Source organism: Melanerpes formicivorus, unplaced genomic scaffold, assembly GCF_026170545.1.
Source record: "Melanerpes formicivorus ecotype bairdi unplaced genomic scaffold, bMelFor1.0.p_v2 SCAF_6, whole genome shotgun sequence".
NCBI lineage: Eukaryota > Metazoa > Chordata > Aves > Piciformes > Picidae > Melanerpes > Melanerpes formicivorus.
In genome coordinates this window covers 180292-201674 of record NW_027142358.1, presented here as the reverse complement: position 1 = coordinate 201674, position 21383 = coordinate 180292, and the positions used below count along the sequence as shown (strand labels likewise).

Sequence of the window (21383 nt, the reverse complement as noted above, 5' to 3'; positions counted from 1 at the left end):
TTTTTAACAGGTTAAATTATTTACTGCATAGAGACATCCTATGCCATTTGGTGCTGTGATCCAGGATTTTCTCCATGGCACATCTATAGCTCTCCTGATATCTGTCACTTCCTATAAGTATTACAACAAAACATCACCTTTTTATGTTCCTCCCTCCTTCTACTCCTCTTCTGCTGTAGCCTTCCTGCACGTCTAATAAGTCAGTACCTGCTGCCACAGTTTCTTGGTGCAACGAGGAAATGGCTGCCTATGCTCCCACGTTAAAATTAACATCCTTCTTTCTGTGCAAAAGGGAGCAAGTGATGTTCTACTTCTTTTTGACAGAGACACTCTAACTGTGTGATGTCTCTTTTTCCCTTGGGCACCTATTCTCTGCCTTGAGCCTTGCTAGCTTTAAAGATGCCTCGTATGCCACAGACTTGGTTAGCACAGACATAATTGTTCAGTTCAAGAAATGTTTAGCATTATAGATTAATTGATGAAACCCTCTTAAAAGCAAATTTTCTGCTTCCTTTCCTCTCTCCTCTGAACAGCCCATGCCACAATGAACAATCCTGTACATAAATACACACATTCGCATGTACATTTCCTGTAGGCTACGCGACAGGAGATTAAAACACAATGCATATCCCTGGTGCCTGGAGAAGAGGAGATGCATTATTCAGTGGAGCTAACTACCACACAGTCTTACTACAGAGTAATTAGTAGCATGACTGTCGGGCACAAAGGAAGAAAAAAAGTCTTGAAAGAGCTACAAAGGTTGAAAAAGCTGACTAAGTATATTACTTGTTATTAGCAAAACTTAAGCTGCCAGGTATCTCTCCCAACCTAAACTGCAAGAATTATTTATAGCAGGAATTTTCCCCCAAGAGCAATAGCTACAAATGATTAATTCATACCAAAAAAGAAAAAAAAAAGAGGCTGAGATAATTGTGAGTTATTGCAAATTAAAATCCAAGCACTAAAAATACCTGTAAATCTTTAAGAGAGACAGTTTTAAAAGGGATTACTTTTCCCACAGAACCCAGCATTTCTTAGCCTGGATGGTGAGAACCACAGAAATCACCAAGGTTGGAACAGACCTCCAAGATCATCAAGTCCAGAAGTGGTTTTCAGCAGTTAAGGGGCCTATAGGCACACCAGCCAAAAGTCATTTCACCCCCGTGCTTGCAACAGCAGCATGCAACTACCCATGACAGTATCAAGGACATCTTTCCACAGAGGAATTTTCAGCTGAGGTCAAAATTTTGGCTGCTAATAAGTACTATTCTCCAACATCCTTTAGAGAATTGTAGAATCAATAAGGTTGGAAAAGACCCCAAAGATCATCAAGTCCAACCTGTCACCCAAGACCTCATGACTTCTAGACCACGGCACCAAGTGCCACGTCCAATCCCCTCTTGAACACCTTACAGACTGGGGGTCACTTGCAGGCTCATTGCCTGCATGTTTATGGCTGGTGTACTTGTCTGAGTGTATCATTTAGCTAAGCAGGCTTCATGGCACCACAGCGATGCCATTCAATCTGGCAGTCAGATAGCACATTAAAATGTTTCATCACCAGCCTTGTTATGTTCCATGCCTTTAAGCCTATGTCCTAAAGGCTTAGGGGTGTTTCACTCAGAGGGGAGTCCTAAAAATGCTGATTCCTAAATAAATACATGCTTTTGGGAACTAATTTCAGAGTTTGTAATTATTTCTTCATAAAAATTAACGCAGTAATAATAGTGTTAAATCTGGGTGAAATAAGTACATGCATATATATATACATAAAATAGAGTAGGATAGGATGGAATGGAATGGAATGGAATGGAATGGAATGGAATGGAATGGAATGGAATGGAATGGAATGGGATAGAATAGAATAGAATAGAATAGAATAGAATAGAATAGAATAGAATAGAATAGAATAGAATAGAATTGAATTGAATTAACCAGGTTGGAAGAGACCTTTGAGATCATCAAGTCCAACCTACCATCCAACACCACCTAATCAACTAAACCCTGGCACCAAGCACCGCATCAAGTCTCTTCCTAAACACCTCCAGTGATGCTGACTCCACCACCTAAAGCAAATAAAAGGTAAGGATTTAACAAAAGAGATGGAGCAGAGCAGCCTTTTTCAAAGCCTGACATTTTGCTCAGCTGTTCTGTTCAAGTAACAGCTGGAAAAAAATCCCATGGCTTCCCTCCCACCCTTTCCCCCTTTTAGATCAACCTTAGTTAACAACTAATTCAATATAATAGTAAAGAGTTCAATAGGAAAACCAAATTAGCAGCTTCCCAAAAGTAATTGCTGATTTGGCTGCGGTCCTATTCCTTTTATGGCTGTTCTTCAGTAGATCACTGATTAAAGATAAATAAGTATCAGTGAAAATAATAGTTATCTGCCTGAACACAGTTTACATCTGCAGAGAGGCAAATCTAGCAGGTTCCTGATCTGTTAACTTCCTAGACATAACCACAATTTCTTTGTCTAGATCACTAGAGCAATAGTATGTAAATGGATTCAAATGCTCTCATGCTTATCTATGCTAATAGTGGAGGCATGGCTTTGCATATATATTTTAGTATGATGTATCAAATAATCAATTGGCTGAAGACAAGAGAAACTGGGACAGTAGTAAAGAGGAATCATGTAAGGTCCAGCAAAGCAAGGTAGCCAAATGCTGTCAGTGTGAGTGTTGGCACCGCAGTGGTAGGTAGATGAAGAGGATAAATATTCTAGAAGAAAGGAGAGGCAGGGGGAAGGGGAGGTACACTCTGGCAGTTAGATGATGCACAGAGAAGCAAGTTGCTTCTACAATCATGTCTGCCATCAGAAATGTCTGAAAAAGCATATTATGTCTCTCCACACCTACATTCTGAGGGGTGACAGAAAGGGCAGCACTGCTGTCAGTTAACACCCCTATGAACTGCTGTGAACGTGAAATACCCAAACCCCTGTGGTCCTGATAGAATATCGCTGTTGACCTTTCACTGACATTCATTAATGCTGATAACCAGAGGTGGTGTTGCCTTTCTCCTTCCAAACCCCACCTAAGTTCTCAACTAGATGATGTAATTTGCTGTGAGAGATCATAGAATCAATAAGGTTGGAAAAGACCTCAGAGATTATCAAGTCCAACCTATCACCCAACACCTCATGACTAATTAAACCATGGCACCAAGTGCCACATCCAATCCCTTTTTGAACACCTCCAGGGACGGTGACTCCATCACCTCCCTGGGCAGCACATTCCAAGGGCCAACGACTCTTTCTGTGAAGAACTTTCTCCGCACCTCTAGCCTAAACTTCCCCTGGCACAGCTTAAGACTGTGTCCTCTTGTTCTGGTGCTGGTTGCCTGGAAGATGAAACGTTTCTCCCTAGTCCAGTCCAGCAGATCATACTTTTTTATTCCCTCTGAGCCCAGAAGCAGAAGTTCTGTTTTGATAATTCAGCTTCAAAGATAAATGTGCCAAACTCCTGGTTAAAACAGTTTGGAAAAGAGCAACCATTTATAAGCCATCGTTCAAGAATCAATGGCTTATTAACAGCCTTGTGTGATATTTGTCATGTACCAGATCCCACACAAAAATAATACATGGTGGACATGTCAAATAAGATCAAAGCTACCTGCATGCAAAGAAGAGAGCTGTGCTCTGCACATATCCTCTCTCACTTTTCATTATTTTTAGAAAATCTCTGTGTACCAGCTAACACACTGCACTGAACATTTACTCCCCTTCCCAAGGCCTGTTAAACTTCATCCAGAGACGGACTGGGACCTGAGAGAGCAATTTAGACCATAAACGTTTATCTTCTGCTGTGTTGCTCACTTTGGCAAAATTCCACAGTGTAAATGGCTTTTGTTATCCCTGAAGATGAGTGTTTACAGCATGAAAGGACTGATTCATAGGGGCACCAGCATGAGTTTGAGCACTGCTTCCTAAGAAACCTGCAGGAGTAATGCAGCTGGGAGTGGACACCACAGAAGTGGTTAACACAAACAGCAGGCAATGCTGTTAAAGAAATGAAGGATTTGCATAATGATGATGTCATTCAGCTCAGCCTGACATTTGGCTCTGGGACCATTAAACTCAATAAGACACTTCCCTCACAATCAAAGGGCTTTGCCCAAAGTGAAGCTCAGCAAAGACAGTGAAGCAAAGACCAGTTCACAAAGTTCGGTATTGGGTGGCTGGACGAAAGCAGTGCCTTATGCGATGTGAGAGACAAGGGGGGTTAAAAATGCCAGGTTTTGGTAAAACACGTTTTTTGGATCAGTTCAGTGAAGTTCATCTCTTTTCTAACATAGATTGAGAGGAAAAGAAATTCGTAATGGTGACAACCAAATGGCACAGGCTGGGTAGAACTCTTGGAATTCCATGCAGAGCAGACAAGAAAAACCGAACAATTTAGGTTGCCAAATGGTGCCAGCTCCTAATTTTAGGAAAATCACCAACCAGTGGCACTGTTCTGATTTGTCCCTCCGGTGGGGCACACCGCTCATGTGGTCGGGTGTATGATGATGACTTTTTCCCCCCTCTTTGTGCTTTGGCACATCTCAGCGGGCAGCCGGACGTACTGGCGTGGCCCAGAGCTACGAGCAACCAACCCTTCCAGTTGCTTGCCCCGGAGAGGGGAGAGAAGGGGAGTCTCCCCCTGCGCTGCTTCCAGCGCTCCCAAGGCTCGCACGGGTGCCGCCTCCTCCTCATCATCATCTTCTTCCTCCTCCCCGCTCCTGCCCTGCCGGCTCGCAGCGTGCGGCTGGCCGGGCATCTGCTCTGGGAGCCGGGAGCGAGGGAGAGGGGAGCGCGGTGGCGGGAGGTGGCTGCGGGGCTCCTGTGCCGCCGGAGCAGCATTCCCCTCTCCGCGCCTTGTCCCGGCGGCCGCTGACGGCCTTTGTCTCTCCGCAGCGAGAGCAGGCGGTGCGGGGACGGGGACCATGGCTTGGGGCGAGCTCAGCCTCCTGCGGTGGCTGCGGGAGAGCCGGCAGTCCAGGAAACTCATCCTGCTGATCGTGTTCATCGCCCTGCTCCTGGACAACATGCTGCTGACGGTAGTCGGTAGGTAGAGTGGGGTTTGCTCGGTTTTTCTTTCCCCTCCCAGTTTATGCCAGGAATAATCTCCGGTGACAGATGTGCTCCCCGAATGCACGATTAATGCTCCCAAACCAAACCTTTTCAAACACTGATTTATTATTACTTTTCAATCACAAATTAGACTCCAGGTATTGTGAGCACACTGCCATGAACACCATAGTCTTGCTTTAGTTCTGTATTAACTGCAGGTTAAGGAATGGTATAAAAAGGTCTTCATAACTCTTTTTTTTTTCCCTACTAAGTGTCATTAATACTTCACAGAATGACAGATAACAGTATTTTTAGCTCATATTTTTTTTTCCTCCTGTGGTCATGCAACTGAAACAGCAGCCTAGATAACACTGGAGATGCCTGTTTCCTTGCGATAGTTTCTCTTTCCTCCACATTGGTCTTAAAATGATAGGTTAATAAGAAAAGTATCTCACTGGGTTTCAAGAAAAACACTTCTACGAGCTGATTGAGTAAAAATAATCCAAGCTTTGATCAAAAGCAATGAAACTTTTACTGGCTTCAGCACCGTGGGGTCAAGATTTAGGAATCTCCTCAAAACGCTTGAATAGTTTTCGCTGGCAGTTGTAGCAGCCCTCATATTCAAATGCACCAATATGAATTTAAAGAAAAGGGTTCAGAGGAGCCAGTGGTTCATGGCTGCCCACACACACACACACACACACCCCAAATGCCAATGCTTCTCTCAGAAGCAATAGAGCTGTGCAGAGCTGGCTCTCGGACCACGCTGCTTCTGAATCAGGCTCCTGGATTTCCTGGGGGACTTCAGCTTAAAAGCTGACACCACACCATAAACCTTAGCTAAAAACATAAATGTTTTTAGCAAGTCCATTTTTGATGTATTTTTTTAAAAAACATTATTATACTTTCCTATAAAACTATTAACATTTAATTACTTATTCAGAAGCCCTAAAAAGGGTTAGAGTTTGCAGGCTGATTGAAGGAGTGGGCTTGTTCAGGAGGAGACGCAAGGCAAGGTAGCGGTGATTCTGGCACCAGGGTTAAATGGAATGAACCTGACATCTGATTTAACAACTTCTGAAATGCTAACTTTTGAGATATGTAGCAATGCAATTCAATTGCAGCCAAGCTCCTAAAGCCTATAAAGGAAGGTCTCTCCTAGATCTTTTCAACACAAAATATATAAGCAAATATCAGCACTTTATTTCAAATCACTTAATACAGGAGTGTTGCATTTTTTTCCCCCTTCTTGTGGCTGTTATTTATCAATATTTTTTGGGGGGGAGGGGTTATTTTAGAAATATATTCCAGTAAATTATAAAACACTGTGGTTTGATAAATTGCTTCCATGCTTTCCTCATCCTTCATGTTTCCACAATCTAATAAATGAATTTGTGCAGTCAGGTGCAACCAAGATTCCTCAGACATGGGTCATGACGCTTCTTATAGCTTGCTTTCTGAATGATGTCTGTACAGAAAAACTTGTATTCGTGAAAACTGACTGGTGCAAAAGAACTTTAAACTGCACTTCTGAGTTGTGGCTGTGTTTTCTCTCATGAGCAAACTTCTGTTTCAGTTCTGTGTTTCTTCCATTTGCAATCCTTACTAACATGCTCTGTAGGAAAGCTCTGTATCAAACATGAAATTTTGGTGATTCCACTTACCAGTAGTAAGATGCCAATGTATTTCTATTTGTTTTTCCAGTGCCAATAATTCCCAGTTACCTTTACAGCATCAAACATGAGAAAAATGCCACAGAAATCCACACTACTAAGCCTAACGTAGTCTCAACAACAATGGACAATTTTCAGAGCATCTTCTCCTACTATGACAACTCAACGATGGTTACCGGAAATGAATCTGATAAGACACAACCCAGAGAGCTGCATCATACTCAGACAGAACAAATGACAGTAAATGTGACTCCTTCCCCATCCGACTGCCCTAAGGAAGATAAAGATCTGCTGAATGAAAATGTTCAAGTGGGTCTCTTGTTTGCTTCAAAGGCAGCAGTGCAGCTACTGACCAACCCCTTCATAGGGCCACTGACCAACAGGTGAGTTACTTCTGCTACCTTACTCGGTTGGGATTTTACCTCAATGTTTTCATCCAGGCTGCTATTTCAAACAAAGCATTTTGGATTCTGTAAGGCCCCAGGCTTCCTGGCCTTCTCCCTTTATCTGGAGGAATATTTTAGTGATTCACAGAATATTAGGGGCTGGAAGGGACCTCTAAAGCTCATCCGGTCCAACCCCCCTGCCAGAGCAGGATCACCCAGAGCAGATCACGCAGGAACACATCCAGGCAGGTCTTGAATATCTCCAGAGAGGGAGACTCCACAATCCCCCTGGACAGCCTGTGAAATACATTTGGTGAACATTTCTAATCACCTAAATCCCTTCCAAAATAAAGTGGTATGCTGCAGGTGAGTTATCTGATATGGTCAGTGTCATACAGTTTTCCTCCAGCTCCTGAGACCCCAGGTTTTCACAGAAACTTTTGCTGGAATGATGTTGAAACCCCTTCAACAGAATTATACAGGATCTAAGCCACTACAACATAGTATTTATGAAGTAATGATTTATCTGTTTCACCTTCATTAAGTAAGCATGATATTGAAACTGTAGGAAGGGTTCAGATCCTTCCCTTGCTCTCACAGACGTGAATCCCTTGGTGTGATTTGGGATTCAACGACTTGGAGTCATCTGGTGTAAGAATCAGTGGGAAACTTGTGTAGACTTCAGTGAGAGATGTACAAGAGTCAAATGTTGCTGGTGCCACCATGTTCATCACCAGTTCCAGTGGATCACAGATTTCCACCAGCACATCATCTAGCCAGGCCTTCAAATTGTCCTCTCTAAATTCTTGCTTATATTACGATGTCTTGAATGCAATATGTTTAAATGGCTCTTTATCTGTTTGAGTCAGGATCAAGGATATAAGCACCAATATCAGTGATTTGCAAGCCCATTCCCCCCCAGGTCTAAGCACTAATGAGGTTTACATGGAAATGAAAAAGTATTTATAATATCATTTGTATTTTTATGTTAATAATTAATTTGACTCTATTTGTTAGCATATTGTGTCTATCTGTTCCCCACAAAAGCAGCTGCATTCCTCCTCAGCAGAACATGAGCTCCATCTCCACAGGAAATAAACTCCAAATTGTATTTAGCCAGGCTACTAAATTTCACATTTCTTATTGGGGCTGTTTGTATAAAGAGGACTTTTTCCTTTCAGAAAATAATATGCAGCAGAAATGTGTCCTTGAAAAACACTTTAGTTTATGGCATCAGTGCCTGCCCTGTGGCAATAACCCAACCCACCAACATCCTTCAATGCTAAATATTTCAGATTTTGAAGCCAAACCCACCTTTCTTAGGTTTGACAGCTTGCATAGTCTTATGTATAGTCAGAGTATTTAATTTCAATGTGACAGGACAGCATTCAGCTGAGGGCTAAGTGGCAGTTTGACTCATTGTGTTATGAATTCAAATTCTCTACTCAAGTCTGTGGAACTGACCTAAACACAAACACTTTAAATGAGGTGGTTTCATTTCTTTCTCATTTTACCTTTTCTCCTCCTGCATACCACCTACACAGTTATAAAAACACCACTGCAAAGGTACTTTTCCACTAATACTGCTGCAAGTTGAGGAGCAAACCGGGTTTTTGATACCTGGCTCTTCTGCATTGTGTTTGTGAGGCTGTGATAGCTCATCCTGAGGCAAAGCAAGGTTTTCATAATAGTGCTTCAGATAGTCTTCCAGATTCTCCTAAATGTCTAAATTACTGCCCTATTGATATTTACTTTGCTTAGTTAGCATCACCATTTCCATGAGCTTCCAAGCCAGGGGAAAGGCAACAGCACACTTGATGCTGTCAATGGCTTTTTCAATAGCATGGTTACATCATGCTGTAGATTCTTTTTCGGTAGAGATCTTCCTAAAGAAGAGAGAGTGCATCCCTGCCAACGCCTCTCCATGTGCCTGCTCATCTTCAGACCAGATCCTGGTGCTGCCTGTGCCAAGACATTGGGTAACATCTGTCTGCAGAGCCAGCTGTCAGGACATGATGGCCTATGAAATGTGGCTCAGTTGGTAGTGCATAAGACCCTTAATGGGAAGGTCGTGAGTTCAAGCCTGCAGTGGGCAGTAGTGTCCTCCCTACTCTAGTCATGAGGTCTGTGGTGACAGGTTGGACTCGATGATCTTTGAGGTCTCTTCCAACCTTAGTGATACTGAATACTGACATACATGCATGGTGTAGATTCTTGGGTTTGGCAGTGAGGCAGCAGATCTTCTTGTAGCATCTCACTTTGCCGTTGGGATCAGGGCTGTCAACACACCAGGGTGAACATCAGTGCTGTGAGCTGAGATTTCCTCCTGGAAACATCCTACGTAGTTTTGCATGGGGCAGAGTGTCTGACTGCAGTCACAGGAGTAGGTCTGCAAGCTCAGAGGCCCAACAAGAGCAAGATGAAAAATTAAGGAGCACATTATCTCAGTGCAACAGATTCTTCTTTCACAAACAGAAATGAGTGCCTCAGTAGCAAAGTGGCCCTAAATTAGATTTAAAGATTACTGTTTTTCCTTCATGCATTATTTGTATCTTGGTACCAGTATCTGCCTTTCTTCTGAGAACTGCTTCATGGGAAATACCAACTAACACATTTATCAATTAACTGTAGAAGTCACTGGAGAAAAAAAAACAACCCTTAAAATTGTTGTTTCCTAATGAGGATGTCTGTGGTCAGTTAAAAAAAAAAACAGTGTGAAAGTTGTGGTTATTAGAAATCAAAGAGAAAATGTCTGAGTTATCATTATAAAGGCTCTCCCTTAGCACTGGTAAGCTGAAATGAAACAGAAAATAACCCAGTTACCCTTATCATAGTATCATAGTATCATTCAGGGTTGGAAGGGACCACAAGGATCATCTAGTTCCAACCCCCCTGCCATGGGCAGGGACACCCCACACTAGATCAGGCTGGCCAGAGTCTTATAAAGACTCCCCCTTAGCACTGGTAAGCTGCTTAGTGATAATTGCTAATGCACTTAATACTTCTGCAAAATTTCAGCACAGTATCACAACTTAAGGAGAATTGTTTGCTTAGTTCAAGATGAGGGTGCACAGTTTATGAAGATGCCCAAAAACTTTGGGTTTCAAACAAAACTGTATTCAAAGGTTTTAGTTTTCAGTCAGGTAAAGGTCAAGAGTAGCTTGGATTTTTAACTGAGCGTGAAGTTACCGGTCTGCAGCAGGCACTGGCTGAATGCTTGAGTCTGAGGATGCATCATGATGTTCTATTCATATGAATCCATGCCATAGTCCATGAATCCATGGGCAATGATTGGCAGGTCTGAAGAAAAGGACTTTGGGATGCTGGTAGATGAGAAGCTGAACAGGAACCAGGAGTGTACACTTGCAGCCCAGAAAGCCAATCACATCCTGGGCTGCAGCAAGAGAAGCATAGCCAGCAGGTCAAGGGAGGTGATTCTCACCCTCTACTCCACTCTGGTGAGACCCCACCTGGAGTACTATGTCCAGTTCTGGAGCCCCTATTACAGAAAGGATCTGGAGGTGCTGGAAGGTGTCCAGGGAAGGGCCATGAGGGTGAGCAGAGGGCTGGACCTCCTCTGCTATGAGGACAGACTGAGGGAGTTGGGGCTGCTCAGTCTGGAAAAGAGAAGGCTCTGAGGAGACCTAATTGTGGCTTTCCAGTATCTGAAGGGGGCTACAAGAAAGCTGGAGAGGGACTTTTGAGGGTGTCAGGGAGTGATAGGACTGGGGGGAATGGAAAAACCTAGAAATGGGTAGATTCAGATTGGATGTTAGCAAGAAAGTCTTCCCCATGAGGGTGGTGAGACACTGGCACAGATTGCCCAGGGAGGTGGTGGAAGCCTCATCCCTGGAGGTTTTTAAAGCCAGGCTGGATGTGGCTGTGAGCAACCTGCTGTAGTGTGAGGTGTCCCTGCCCATGGCACAGGAGTTGGACCTAGCTGATCCTTGAGGTCTCTTCCAACCCTAACAACTGTATGATTCTAAGGAAATAAGCAGCAATTGTAATTGCCTAGTTAGAGTTCAGTTCCTACGTAAGCTTTTCTTTCAGGTTTTTGTGCTACAGCATGGAGTATGGTGGTTGAGAGTGCATAGAATCATGCTCCAGCACCTCCAGATCCTTCCTGGAACAGAGACTCCAGAACTGGACACAGTACTCCAGGTGGGGTCTCACCAGAGCAGAGGGGGAGAATCACCTCCCTCAACCTGCTGGCTATGCTTCTTTTGATGCAGCCCAGGATGTGATTGGCTTTCTGGGCTGCAAGTGCACACTACTCCTGGTTTGTGTTCAGGTACTCATTCCCTCTCCCTGCTAACCTTGCACATTCTTCCTTACCTTCACCTATATTCAGTGGTTCATTGGTTTGTAACCTTGAAGAAAATGTGCTTCACGCTATACCTCCTCTCCAGTCTTCACTGGCAGTGAAGAGGAAATCCAGGCTGCCAACCAAGGCAGACTTCACAAGGGGTGCTCACAGTGGTACTCATGTAGCTCTGTAACAAGAGGGTTGAAATCAGTGGACATGCAGCACTGTAATGGATGGATAATTAGGCTCTAATCACCCACAGATGCTGACCTGGTCAGTGTAACCTTTCTTTCACGGCTGCACAGGGCTCATTGATCAGCTGTCTTATTGTAGGGTAACCTTGTTAACCAGTATAATCCACTTCCAAGCAATCCTGCAATCTGGGGCCACTGTGGGACTGAAATGGACTAATTTAGGTATTCTCCATCAGTGGCAGCTCCTCCTCTCCCTCATTCAGCTAAGGACTCAGGCTTTTCCAGAGATCAGAAATACTTGTAGGAAACACTTTTAGTTGCAGAGAGCCTTGGTGAGATGTGCTGGACTATGCTTCAGATTCTCCTGCAGGGTTTTGAAATGATTGCCCAAGAAAATGTAGTGTTTGAGTGTGCTGATGAGAAATAAAGTCAGGAAGTCATACTCTTCTGTGTTGCACATGCAGAGGGAAAAAATGTAGAGGTAGCTGTGATGGAGCATGCCATGTCATGGCAGAGATGTACAAACTGCATATTCACTGGTTTCACATGGCAAGAACAGCCCGAGATGAGGGCACAGAATCACTGAGTAGTTGACTGTTACAGGTAGTGCAAAGCTCCCCTTCTTGCAATGATTTGTGTTACATAGTGCAACTGTTTAGCAAACCCTCCCAGTTTGTGCTCTCTCTCTGATGGACAGATCAGGGAATGCAGCTGCAGGTTGTTGTAGCGCAACTGCCAGCTTATCAGTGCTGCTATTTCAAGAGGGGACAGGATTTGCTAAGATTATGCAGGAGAGGACAACCTGCAGATCCAAGTAAACATCAGCAGGATGTGTGGAAGACTGTCCCCTAAGCAAAAGAGACCTTATTGCTGTCTACAACTACCTGAAGGGAGATTGTAGCTAAGTAAGCGTTAGTCTCTTCTCCCAGGCAACCAGCACCAGAACAAGAGGACACAGTCTCAAGCTGCACCAGGGGAGGTTTAGGCTGATGTTAGGAAGAAATTCTTCCCAGAAAGAGAGATTGGCCATTGGAATGAGCTGCCCAGGGAGGTGGTGGAGTCACCATCACTGGAGGTGTTTAGGAGGAGAATGGATGAGGCACTTGGTCCCATGGTTTAGTTGATTAGATGGTTGGATCATAGGTTGGACTCAATGAGCTCAAAGGTCTTTTTCAACCTGGTTAATTCTATTCTACAAAGCATCATGGTCTGTTGGGTAGCAGAAGTGTGTCTGTGTTCTGCTCCAGTTCTGCCCTTACTACCTTCTGCTATGTTTTGCCTCACACGTAGTTGTGAGCTTATTTGTCCAAGGTAATATCTGTGACTGCAGAAATTAAGAACAATGCTTGAACAGTATTTCATGGAATGTCAAAAGTGACTTCCAACATATTTGTTTTCTTACAGCATTCAACCACCAGAAACTTTTCAAGTGTGAAAAGCCTGTTGGAAGAGTTGAAATCTGTTTTAGCTTGATAGAGTATCATTTGGAACTAGTGTGATAGCTCTTCTCTTGAACTCATTCATGGTTGTGGAAGGTCTTACATGTTATGTCTCTGATCCAGTGGTGGGAATGTGAGGGTGTGAGCCAACTTGCATGACATTTGTCTTTATGCAAGTAACTGTTTCAATTCAGTGGACTTGTAGCAGAAGCAAATTACCGCCTCATGGTGCCAGTCAAGTCGCAGAACTGCTTCATTTCTGCACTAAAATCAGATTGCTCCCTCACAGTGTCCATCCTAGAATCCTCTGGGTTGGCCTTGACAACCCTACATTTGCATTGGAACCCTACCCTTTGCATTGGAATAAAGCATAAGGTTTATCCAGCTTTTGCTTTCATGACACAGAGACAGATGCTGCTGCTCGCCACCAGCAGCAGCTGCCATACCTGCAGGGCTGTTTTTATCTGTACTTCTATCAGTGCTTGCTTTAATTGAAAAAAAATCAAAACCAATTATGGTCAACAGCTCTGTGGGCTGATCCACCAGAGCACACTGGAAGGGGAGGAGCTCACCTGATCTCTAAGGCAGGCAAGAAGTTGGTGACATTTGCTCAGGTACATAGAAACATCATGAGATCAACATCCCATCGAGTACCTGAAGTGCAAGAAAAGAGGCAGGCTTAGAAAAATCATCCACTTTAAATAAAGCAGACAAATCCCAGCTGAGATTATTCTCTCATAAGACAGGTGTCAAGATGCTGAAGGATTAGAATGATTGTCATGAGGCTACTGAGGAAGTCTGTGGTAGTGCCAGGGATTTAATTTGCTTTGGAGATAGCGGTCCACACGAGTAACCAGGGTCCGCTAGGTATTTGGAACCACTGGAAGGATCTGCATGCTGCATCTATATCAGGCTTCAATGCAGTGATGATATTTAAGGAAACATTATTCCTCAGTAGAGATTTCTGTGGTGGTGCAGAAATGTGCATGTTCGACTTCTTTCATTCACAAAGCTCAAATAAGTGTTAAAATGAGATGTTAATGAACCATCCAGCCTGGCGCTTCAGAGAGGTTGCCATTATCCAAGGATCGTAATTGGATGAAACCTGCATTACGAAAACCAAAGCTCAGAATAATTGTTTTGGTTTGCCTCTGTTGTGACTGCTAGGCTTAAAAATTAAAAGACTCATTATAGACTCTTCCATTATTTGATTGAGCTACTTCAGCCAACACTGCTAGTCTCAGGCAACCAGCCCCAGAACTCAAGCTGCACCAGGGGAGGTTTAGGCTGGATGTTAGGAAGAAGTTCATCCCAGAAAGAGTGATTGGCCATTGGAATGTGCTGCCCAGGGAGGTGGTGGAGTCACCATCACTGGAGGTGTTTAGGAAGAGACTGGATGAGACACTTGGTGCCATGGTTTAGTTGATTAGATATTGTTGGGTGATAGGTTGGACTCGATGATCTCGAAGGTCTTTTCCAACCTGGATAATTCTATCCTTATTCTATAAATACCTTCCAAATCATTGGAAGCTGAAGTATCACAGTATCACAGTATAACTAAGGTTGGAAGAGACCTCGAGGATCATTGAGTCCAACCTATCAACACAGACCTCATGACTAAACCATGGCACCAAGTACCACATCCAATCACCTCTTGAATGCCTCCAGGGATGGTGACTCCACCACCTCCCTGGGCAGCACATTCCAATGACGAACAACTCGCTCAGTGAAGAACTTTCTCCTCACCTCGATTCTAAACCTCCCCTGGCCCAGCTTGAGACTGTGTCCCCTTGTTCTGGTGCTGGTTGCCTGGGAGAAGAGACCAACCCCTTCCTGGCTACAACCACCCTTCAGGTGGTTGTAGAGAGCAATGAGGTCAATCAGTCCTCCTTTGAAAAGCACCATCCTTTGTTGAAGAATTGAGCCAACAATATCTTTGCAATTAGACTTGAGATGCACAATCACACACACACATACAATAAAGAGAAACCATGAACCAAGTGTGCTGAGTAGAACACACAGACTGCCTTCAGAGCTACTTGGGTAGTGGCTTTGATTACAGGATGGCTTTTTAATGGTGTGAAAAAATAGTATATTGGTTGGGTGGGGATTTTTTTTTTGTTGAAGTTTCCATTTTAGCTGCTCAAAAATAATGTGTGTGTTTCCCAGAAAGAACAATTTTATTTCCTAGTGATTTAAATACTTCAAGCCACCAGGTGTTTCTACAGGCTGCTTGCAGTCTTAATGAGGAAGCAGGCTGAGGAAGAAAGCTTTGATCTGCTCCATTTTTGCTCCTACAGCCATGGAAAGCAAAACTCTTGGTCTCAGGCTCTTTAGCACTCTTCCAGTGCTCCTGGCTGATGCAGAACTCCCAACAAAGCTGCTGACAATTTTTTTCCCCAGTAAAAAAGCCATTGGTTTGACCACATCTCATTATAGTCGCTATCTCCTGAAGATGGAAACAGATGAGCACTGAAAGACTGCTGGGATATTTCAAAGTTGTTCAGCATCCTCAGACAAATCTTCCCTTCTCATGTCCTTGGCAACCTCGTGGAGGCCCAGAGGGGCTTTGTTGGGAGCAATTATGGTGGAATGAGAACAGGGCAAGCAGATTCTAATGAGAAGATTTTCTTCCAAGGACTTGAGATAAAAAGTCACCTGTGCCAGATGACAAGGCATTTGTAACATGGACAGATCTGATCCTGTGGCCACAATCTGTAATTCAAAGCTTACTAAGGAGCTACAGGTTGTGTTTCTGTGGTGCATGCACTCAGTGTAAGCCTGACACAAAATGCCAGGGAGACAGCCTCAGAAATGTGAATGTTCTTTTTGTTTTCCAGAATAGGCTACCAGATTCCGCTGTTTGCTGGCTTCTGCATCATGTTTGTGTCAACAATCAGTAAGTGCCCACATCTTATTTGGTCTGCCCCACGTGCAACATCTAAATAAATGGTCTGTAATAGTTACCATGAGGAATCCTCCTGCTTGTTGGTTCCCAAGGAGGCTTGACAAATACACTCATGTGAATGTGCTCTATGGAATTCACCACCTTCTATCCCACAGCAGCTGGTCTCTCCTTTTCTCTCAGGCTCTTGCAATCTCAGACAGCAGTGATAGCCACGAGAGGGCTATTTTACAGGGTCTGTAACAACTAGCTATGGTAGGGGCTTATCAGAAAGATCATGAGGCTGCAGTGGTTCATGAGTACAATGTGAGTCAACAGTATCATAGCAGTTGCCAAACATTGCTGTGGGATGTGCAAACAGGAGCACAGCCTGTAAGTCAGCTGAGACCATTTGTCTGCTTGAATGGCACTGATAAGGCTTCAGCTGCTGGTTTATGCTCTGTTTTGGGGTGGTATTTCAAGTAGTGGCACAGAGGAAAAGAGGAGAGAGCAGAACATCAAGGATCACTACAGGCCTGTGAGGAACTACCTGAAGGGGAGGTTGTAGCCAGGTGGGGGTTGGTTTCTTCTCCCAGGCAACCAGCACCAGAACAAGAGAATACAGTCTCAAGCTGTGGCAGGGGAGGTTTAGGCTGGATGTTAGGAAGAAATTCTCCCCAGAAAGAGAGATTGGCCATTGGAATGTGCTGCCCAGGGAGGTGATGGAGTCACCATCACTGGAGATGTTTAAAATAAGACTGGATGAGGCACTTAGTGCCATGGTTTAGTTGATGAGATGGTGTTGGGCGATAGGTTGGACTTGATCTCAAAGGTTTTCTCCAACCTGGTTAATTCTGTATTTCTGTATAAAGGATGGGGATTCACCTGTCACAATGTCCCTTTCTCAGTGATTCTTTCTGTAGAGAAGTGTGAGTAGATCTTCAAGCCAGGTTGAATTTTTTTTTCCCCTCTGCATTTACCACCATGAAACATAACCACAGTGGAGAAGATGCAGTCGGGTCCTGTCTATTCTATATGAAATTTGTTTTGTGTTTCATAAGAAGTGATTCTCCCTTCCCAAGCTGCCCCTCTCCTGAAGCCTTCCTCTTCAGAGCTGATTGATAAGTGAATGCATTTTCCAGATAGGCTTTATTGTTTGTTTTTATTTTCTTCTTTTCCTTCCTTATTTCTGAAAAGAAGCAGTGAAGGGGGGAGAAATGGTCTGGAAATGAGGCACAAAAGCAGAGGTTTATTGAATGAGGAGAGCAGACTCAAGTGGCCTCCAGGTAAAAGCAGTGTCATTAGCATAACATCATCTGACTGAACAGCTCCTGCTCCACCACCACCATTCCTGCACCCATCCCAGAGCTGGGGGCAAGACCCTCACCAGCCAAGAAACCACCCAGAGGAGCTCAGCCCCAGTAAGGAGCTCCAGCCAGCACCCATGGATGATATTGGAGGAGTCATCAATCATTACCCTAACAACTGGGGGGCCACCAGGCCCCCCAGCCTTTGTTGTCACCACCACCATCACCCAGTGTGCACCATGGGCACTCACCAGTGATGAGAGGAGGATCCCCAGCCCAGATGGGCTTAGCTTGGGGCTTCTGCCTTTCCTGGAGGGGATTAAATAGGGGAGTGGGTGGGGAGGGCCAAGCAGCCACAGCTGGGGTGGGAGGAAACTCCAGCAGAGCTCAGGTGCCCTAGGATTTGAAGGGAAAAATGGGGAAAGTGGAGCAGGTGAGGGACTGTTAGGGTGTCAGGGAGTGATAAGCTAAGGGGGAATGGGAAAAAAAAACTAGAACTGGGTAGATTCAGATTAGATGTTAGGAAGAAGTTCTTCCCCAGGAGGGTGGTGAGACACTGGCACAGGTTGCCCGGGGAGGTGTGGAAGCCTCATCCCTGGACATATTTAAGGTGTGGCTCTGAGCAATCTGATGTAGTGTAAGGTGTCCCTGCCTATGGCAGGGGGGTTGGAACTGGATGATGCTTGAGTCCACCTTCAACCCCAACAATTTTATGATTCTAAAACACTTCTGCAGTTTAGGCTGGATGTTAGGAAGAAATTCTTCACAGAAAGAGAGATTGGCTGTTGCAATGGGCTGCCCAGGGAGGTGGTGGAGTCACCATCACTGGAGGTGTTTAAAATAAGACTGGATGAGGTGCTTGGTGCCATGGTTTAATTGATTAGAAGGTGTTGGGTGATAGGTTGGACTCGATGATCTTGAAGGTCTTTTCTAACCTGATTAATTCTGTGATTCTGTGAGAACTAAGTTTGCTTCCAAAGGTAGATGTTAGAGTTATTATAGTTTATGACAAACACTTTGCCCTGTCCACCCCTTATATAAAGAGAAAGAGTAATGAACTTGAAGCAGAGTCAAAGAAAATTCAGCTTAAATATTAGGAAAATATGTTTAACAGGAAGAGGACTGAAGTGTTGGAGAAGACCAGCTGCTCTTAGAGTCTCTGACAACTGCATTTTAGGAACATGTTAGACAAATTTTGGTTGGGATGCAGATAAAAGCAAAAAGCTTGATACCTGACAAGGGGAAGCACTCTGTTGATTTTCTGTCATATTTTCTTCCAATATCTTTCTTGCTTTTTCTCTGCCCACATGGGTTGGGATTTTTGCAAGCCCTGGTGAAAAGCCTGAGAGCCACAATGCCACAGGGCGGGCGGAAGAAGTGGGTGTGGATCTTGTTTTTTGTTAGTGTGTCAACAGCTTCCCCCATTTGTAACACGTCTGGTGAAAGTCACAGAATGGTAGAGGTTGGAAGGCACTTCTTGAGATCATCCAGCAAATCCCCTGCTAGACCAGGTTTTGAGTACCTCAGCAAAAAGAGTCTCCACAACCTCACTGGGCAGCCTGTTCCAGTGCATCATCATCTTACACACATAGAATACATAGAATAGACCAGGTTGGAAGAGACCTTCAAGATCATCGTGTCCAACCCATCAACCAATCCAACCCACCCAAACAACTAACCCATGGCACCAAGCACCCCATCAAGTCTCCTCCTGAGCACCTCCAGTGATGGTGACTCCACCACCTCCCTGGGCAGCCCATTCCAATGGGCAGTCACCCTCTCTGTATAGAACTTCTTCCTAACATCCAACCTAAACCTCCCCTGGTGCAGCCTGAGACTGTGTCCCCTTGTTCTGGTACTGGCTGCCTGGGAGAAGAGACCAACATCCGTCTGTCTACAACCTCCCTTCAGGTAGTTGTAGAGAGCAATAAGGTCACCCCTGAGTCTCCTCTTCTCCAGGCTAAGCAACCCCAGCTCCCTCAGCCTCTCCTCATAGGGCTTGTGTTCCAAACCCCTCACCAACTTTGTTGCCCTTCTCTGGACTCGTTCCAGCAAGTCAACATCCTTCCTAAACTGAGGAGCCCAGAACTGGACACAGTGCTCAAGATGTGGCCTAACCAGTGCAGTGTACAGGGGCAGAATGACCTCCCTGCTCCTGCTGGCCACACTGTTCCTAATGCAGGCCAGGATGCCATTGACCCTCCTGGCTGCCTGGGCACACTGCACTATGTTCAGCCTACCATCGACCAGTACCCCCAGGTCCCTCTCCACCTGGCTGCTCTCCAGCCACTCTGACCCCAGCCTGTAGCACTGCATGGGGTTGCTGTGGCCAATGTGCAGAACCCGGCACTTGGATGTGTTCAATCTTCATAGTAAAGAAGTTCTTTAGGTGGCCAACAGACAGGAGCTGAAAAAGAGTTTTTGAAAACTCATTGTAGATTTAATGACAGTAACCATGGCACAAGCTCTGCAAACAGCGTGCTTGGGTTGCTGGGACACTCCACTTTTCCAGTGCTGTGGATGGGGATTTTAATTGGGCTGGTGAGTGCAACACCCAGGGGCTCTATCCCAAAAAGCAGAGTGGAGCTCAGGGTAAAATCTCATGGGGAAACATGGAGAGGCACCTTCTCAGGTACAATTTCTCTGGTGTTGGGAGGATCAGGAACTTCCTACAGCCCTTGAATGGCTGGAACTGGCTTCCCTGCCCCTTCAGCCTCAAGCTGCGCCGGAGGAGGTTTAGGTTGGAGGTGAGGAAGAAATTCTGCACGGAAAGACATTGGCCATTGGGATGTGCTGCTCAGTGAGATGGTGGAGTCACCATCACTGGAGGTGTTTAAGAGGAGACTGGATGAGGCACTTGGTGCCATGGTTTAGTTGATTAGATAGCGTTGGATGATAGACTGGACTTGATCTCAAAGGTCTTTTCCAACCTGGTTAATTCTATTCTATTCTATTCTATTCTATTCTATTCTATTCTATTCTATTCTATTCTATTCTATTCTATTCTATTCTATTCTATTCTATTCCATTCCATTCCATTCCATTCCATTCCACTCCACTCCACTCCACTCCACTCCACTCCATTCCATTCAGCCAGCTGTGCTGCACATTGTTGCAGAGCTGGCAGCACTGGGGTCAGACCTCTCTCCATCCATGTACTTACTGTAGGGAGCATCGGTGCATGTGGGCTAAATCCTGCTCTCTCCCACTGACCGCCCAGAGCTTCAGACTGGGCAGCCTTAGGTGAAGCAGCATGGGGAGGCAAGGCTGAAAAGAAAGGTCTTACTACTCCTTCTGTGTGCAGTTGGATCAGAGCAGGACATAATCACATCCTAAGCAATTAGTTAAAACTCCTTGTACCCTTGCATTCTGTGTTCCCAGGAGGCTCAGACACCCAAGAACAATTCAGCAATGACACATCTAAATGCAATAAGTGAAAATAATGCAGTTAGCATTGAAAGTGGCACAAGTCACTGTAAACCCTGGACTAAATTGCATGAAGGTGTTGTTTGTTGGGGGTTTGTGGGGTGTTTTTTTTTTGGTGATGGTTTAAAGAAATCTAACTTTTTAATTTAGTTAGTGTTAACCTGATTTTTAAAATTTAACTCTGGTTTGTGGGTGATTTTTTTTTTCTCCCCCTCTGCAGTGTTTGCCTTCTCTGGAAGCTACACATTACTGTTTATTGCAAGATCCCTTCAAGGAGTGGGTTCCTCTTGCTCGTCAGTGGCAGGTGAGAAAAGAGGTGATAGAGGTAAATACAGACCACCAATTTTTAGTGAACTTCTGAGTTGTATTTTCCCTGCAGTTTCAATAATTAATACAAAAATATCCAATGAAACACATTTCCCTTTTTGTTTTTCCTCACCATTTCATGTAACATAGCTCTGCAGAGGGACCTCGACCGAATGGACAGATGGGCGGAGTCCAACGGGATGGCATTCAACAAGTCCAAGTGCCGAGTGCTGCACTTTGGCCACAGCAATCCCATGCAGAGCTACAGGCTGGGGTCAGAGTGGCTGAGAGCTGCCAAACAGAGAGGGACCTGGGGGTGCTGATTGACAGCCACCTAAACATGAGCCAGCAGTGTGCCCAGGTGGCCAAGAAGGCCAATGGCATCCTGGCCTGCATTAGGAATAGA

At 44.7% G+C, this 21383-nt stretch overlaps 1 protein-coding gene across 2 annotated transcripts in view; it reads left to right on the top strand.

The window, feature by feature from the left end:
* Window positions 1-4828: 4828 nt before the first annotated feature.
* Window positions 4829-21383, top strand: part of SLC18A2 (solute carrier family 18 member A2) — a 46903-nt gene continuing 30348 nt past the window's right edge. The window contains exons 1-4 of one of the 2 annotated variants that reach the window (XM_068139282.1): window positions 4829-5050; window positions 6761-7112; window positions 15895-15953; window positions 20892-20975. In XM_068139282.1, the coding sequence (XP_067995383.1) occupies window positions 4930-5050; window positions 6761-7112; window positions 15895-15953; window positions 20892-20975 (616 nt within the window). In that variant the 5' untranslated portion in view covers window positions 4829-4929. The remainder of the gene's footprint in view (window positions 5051-6760; window positions 7113-15894; window positions 15954-20891; window positions 20976-21383) is intronic. The other variant, XM_068139284.1, reaches the window with a different exon arrangement.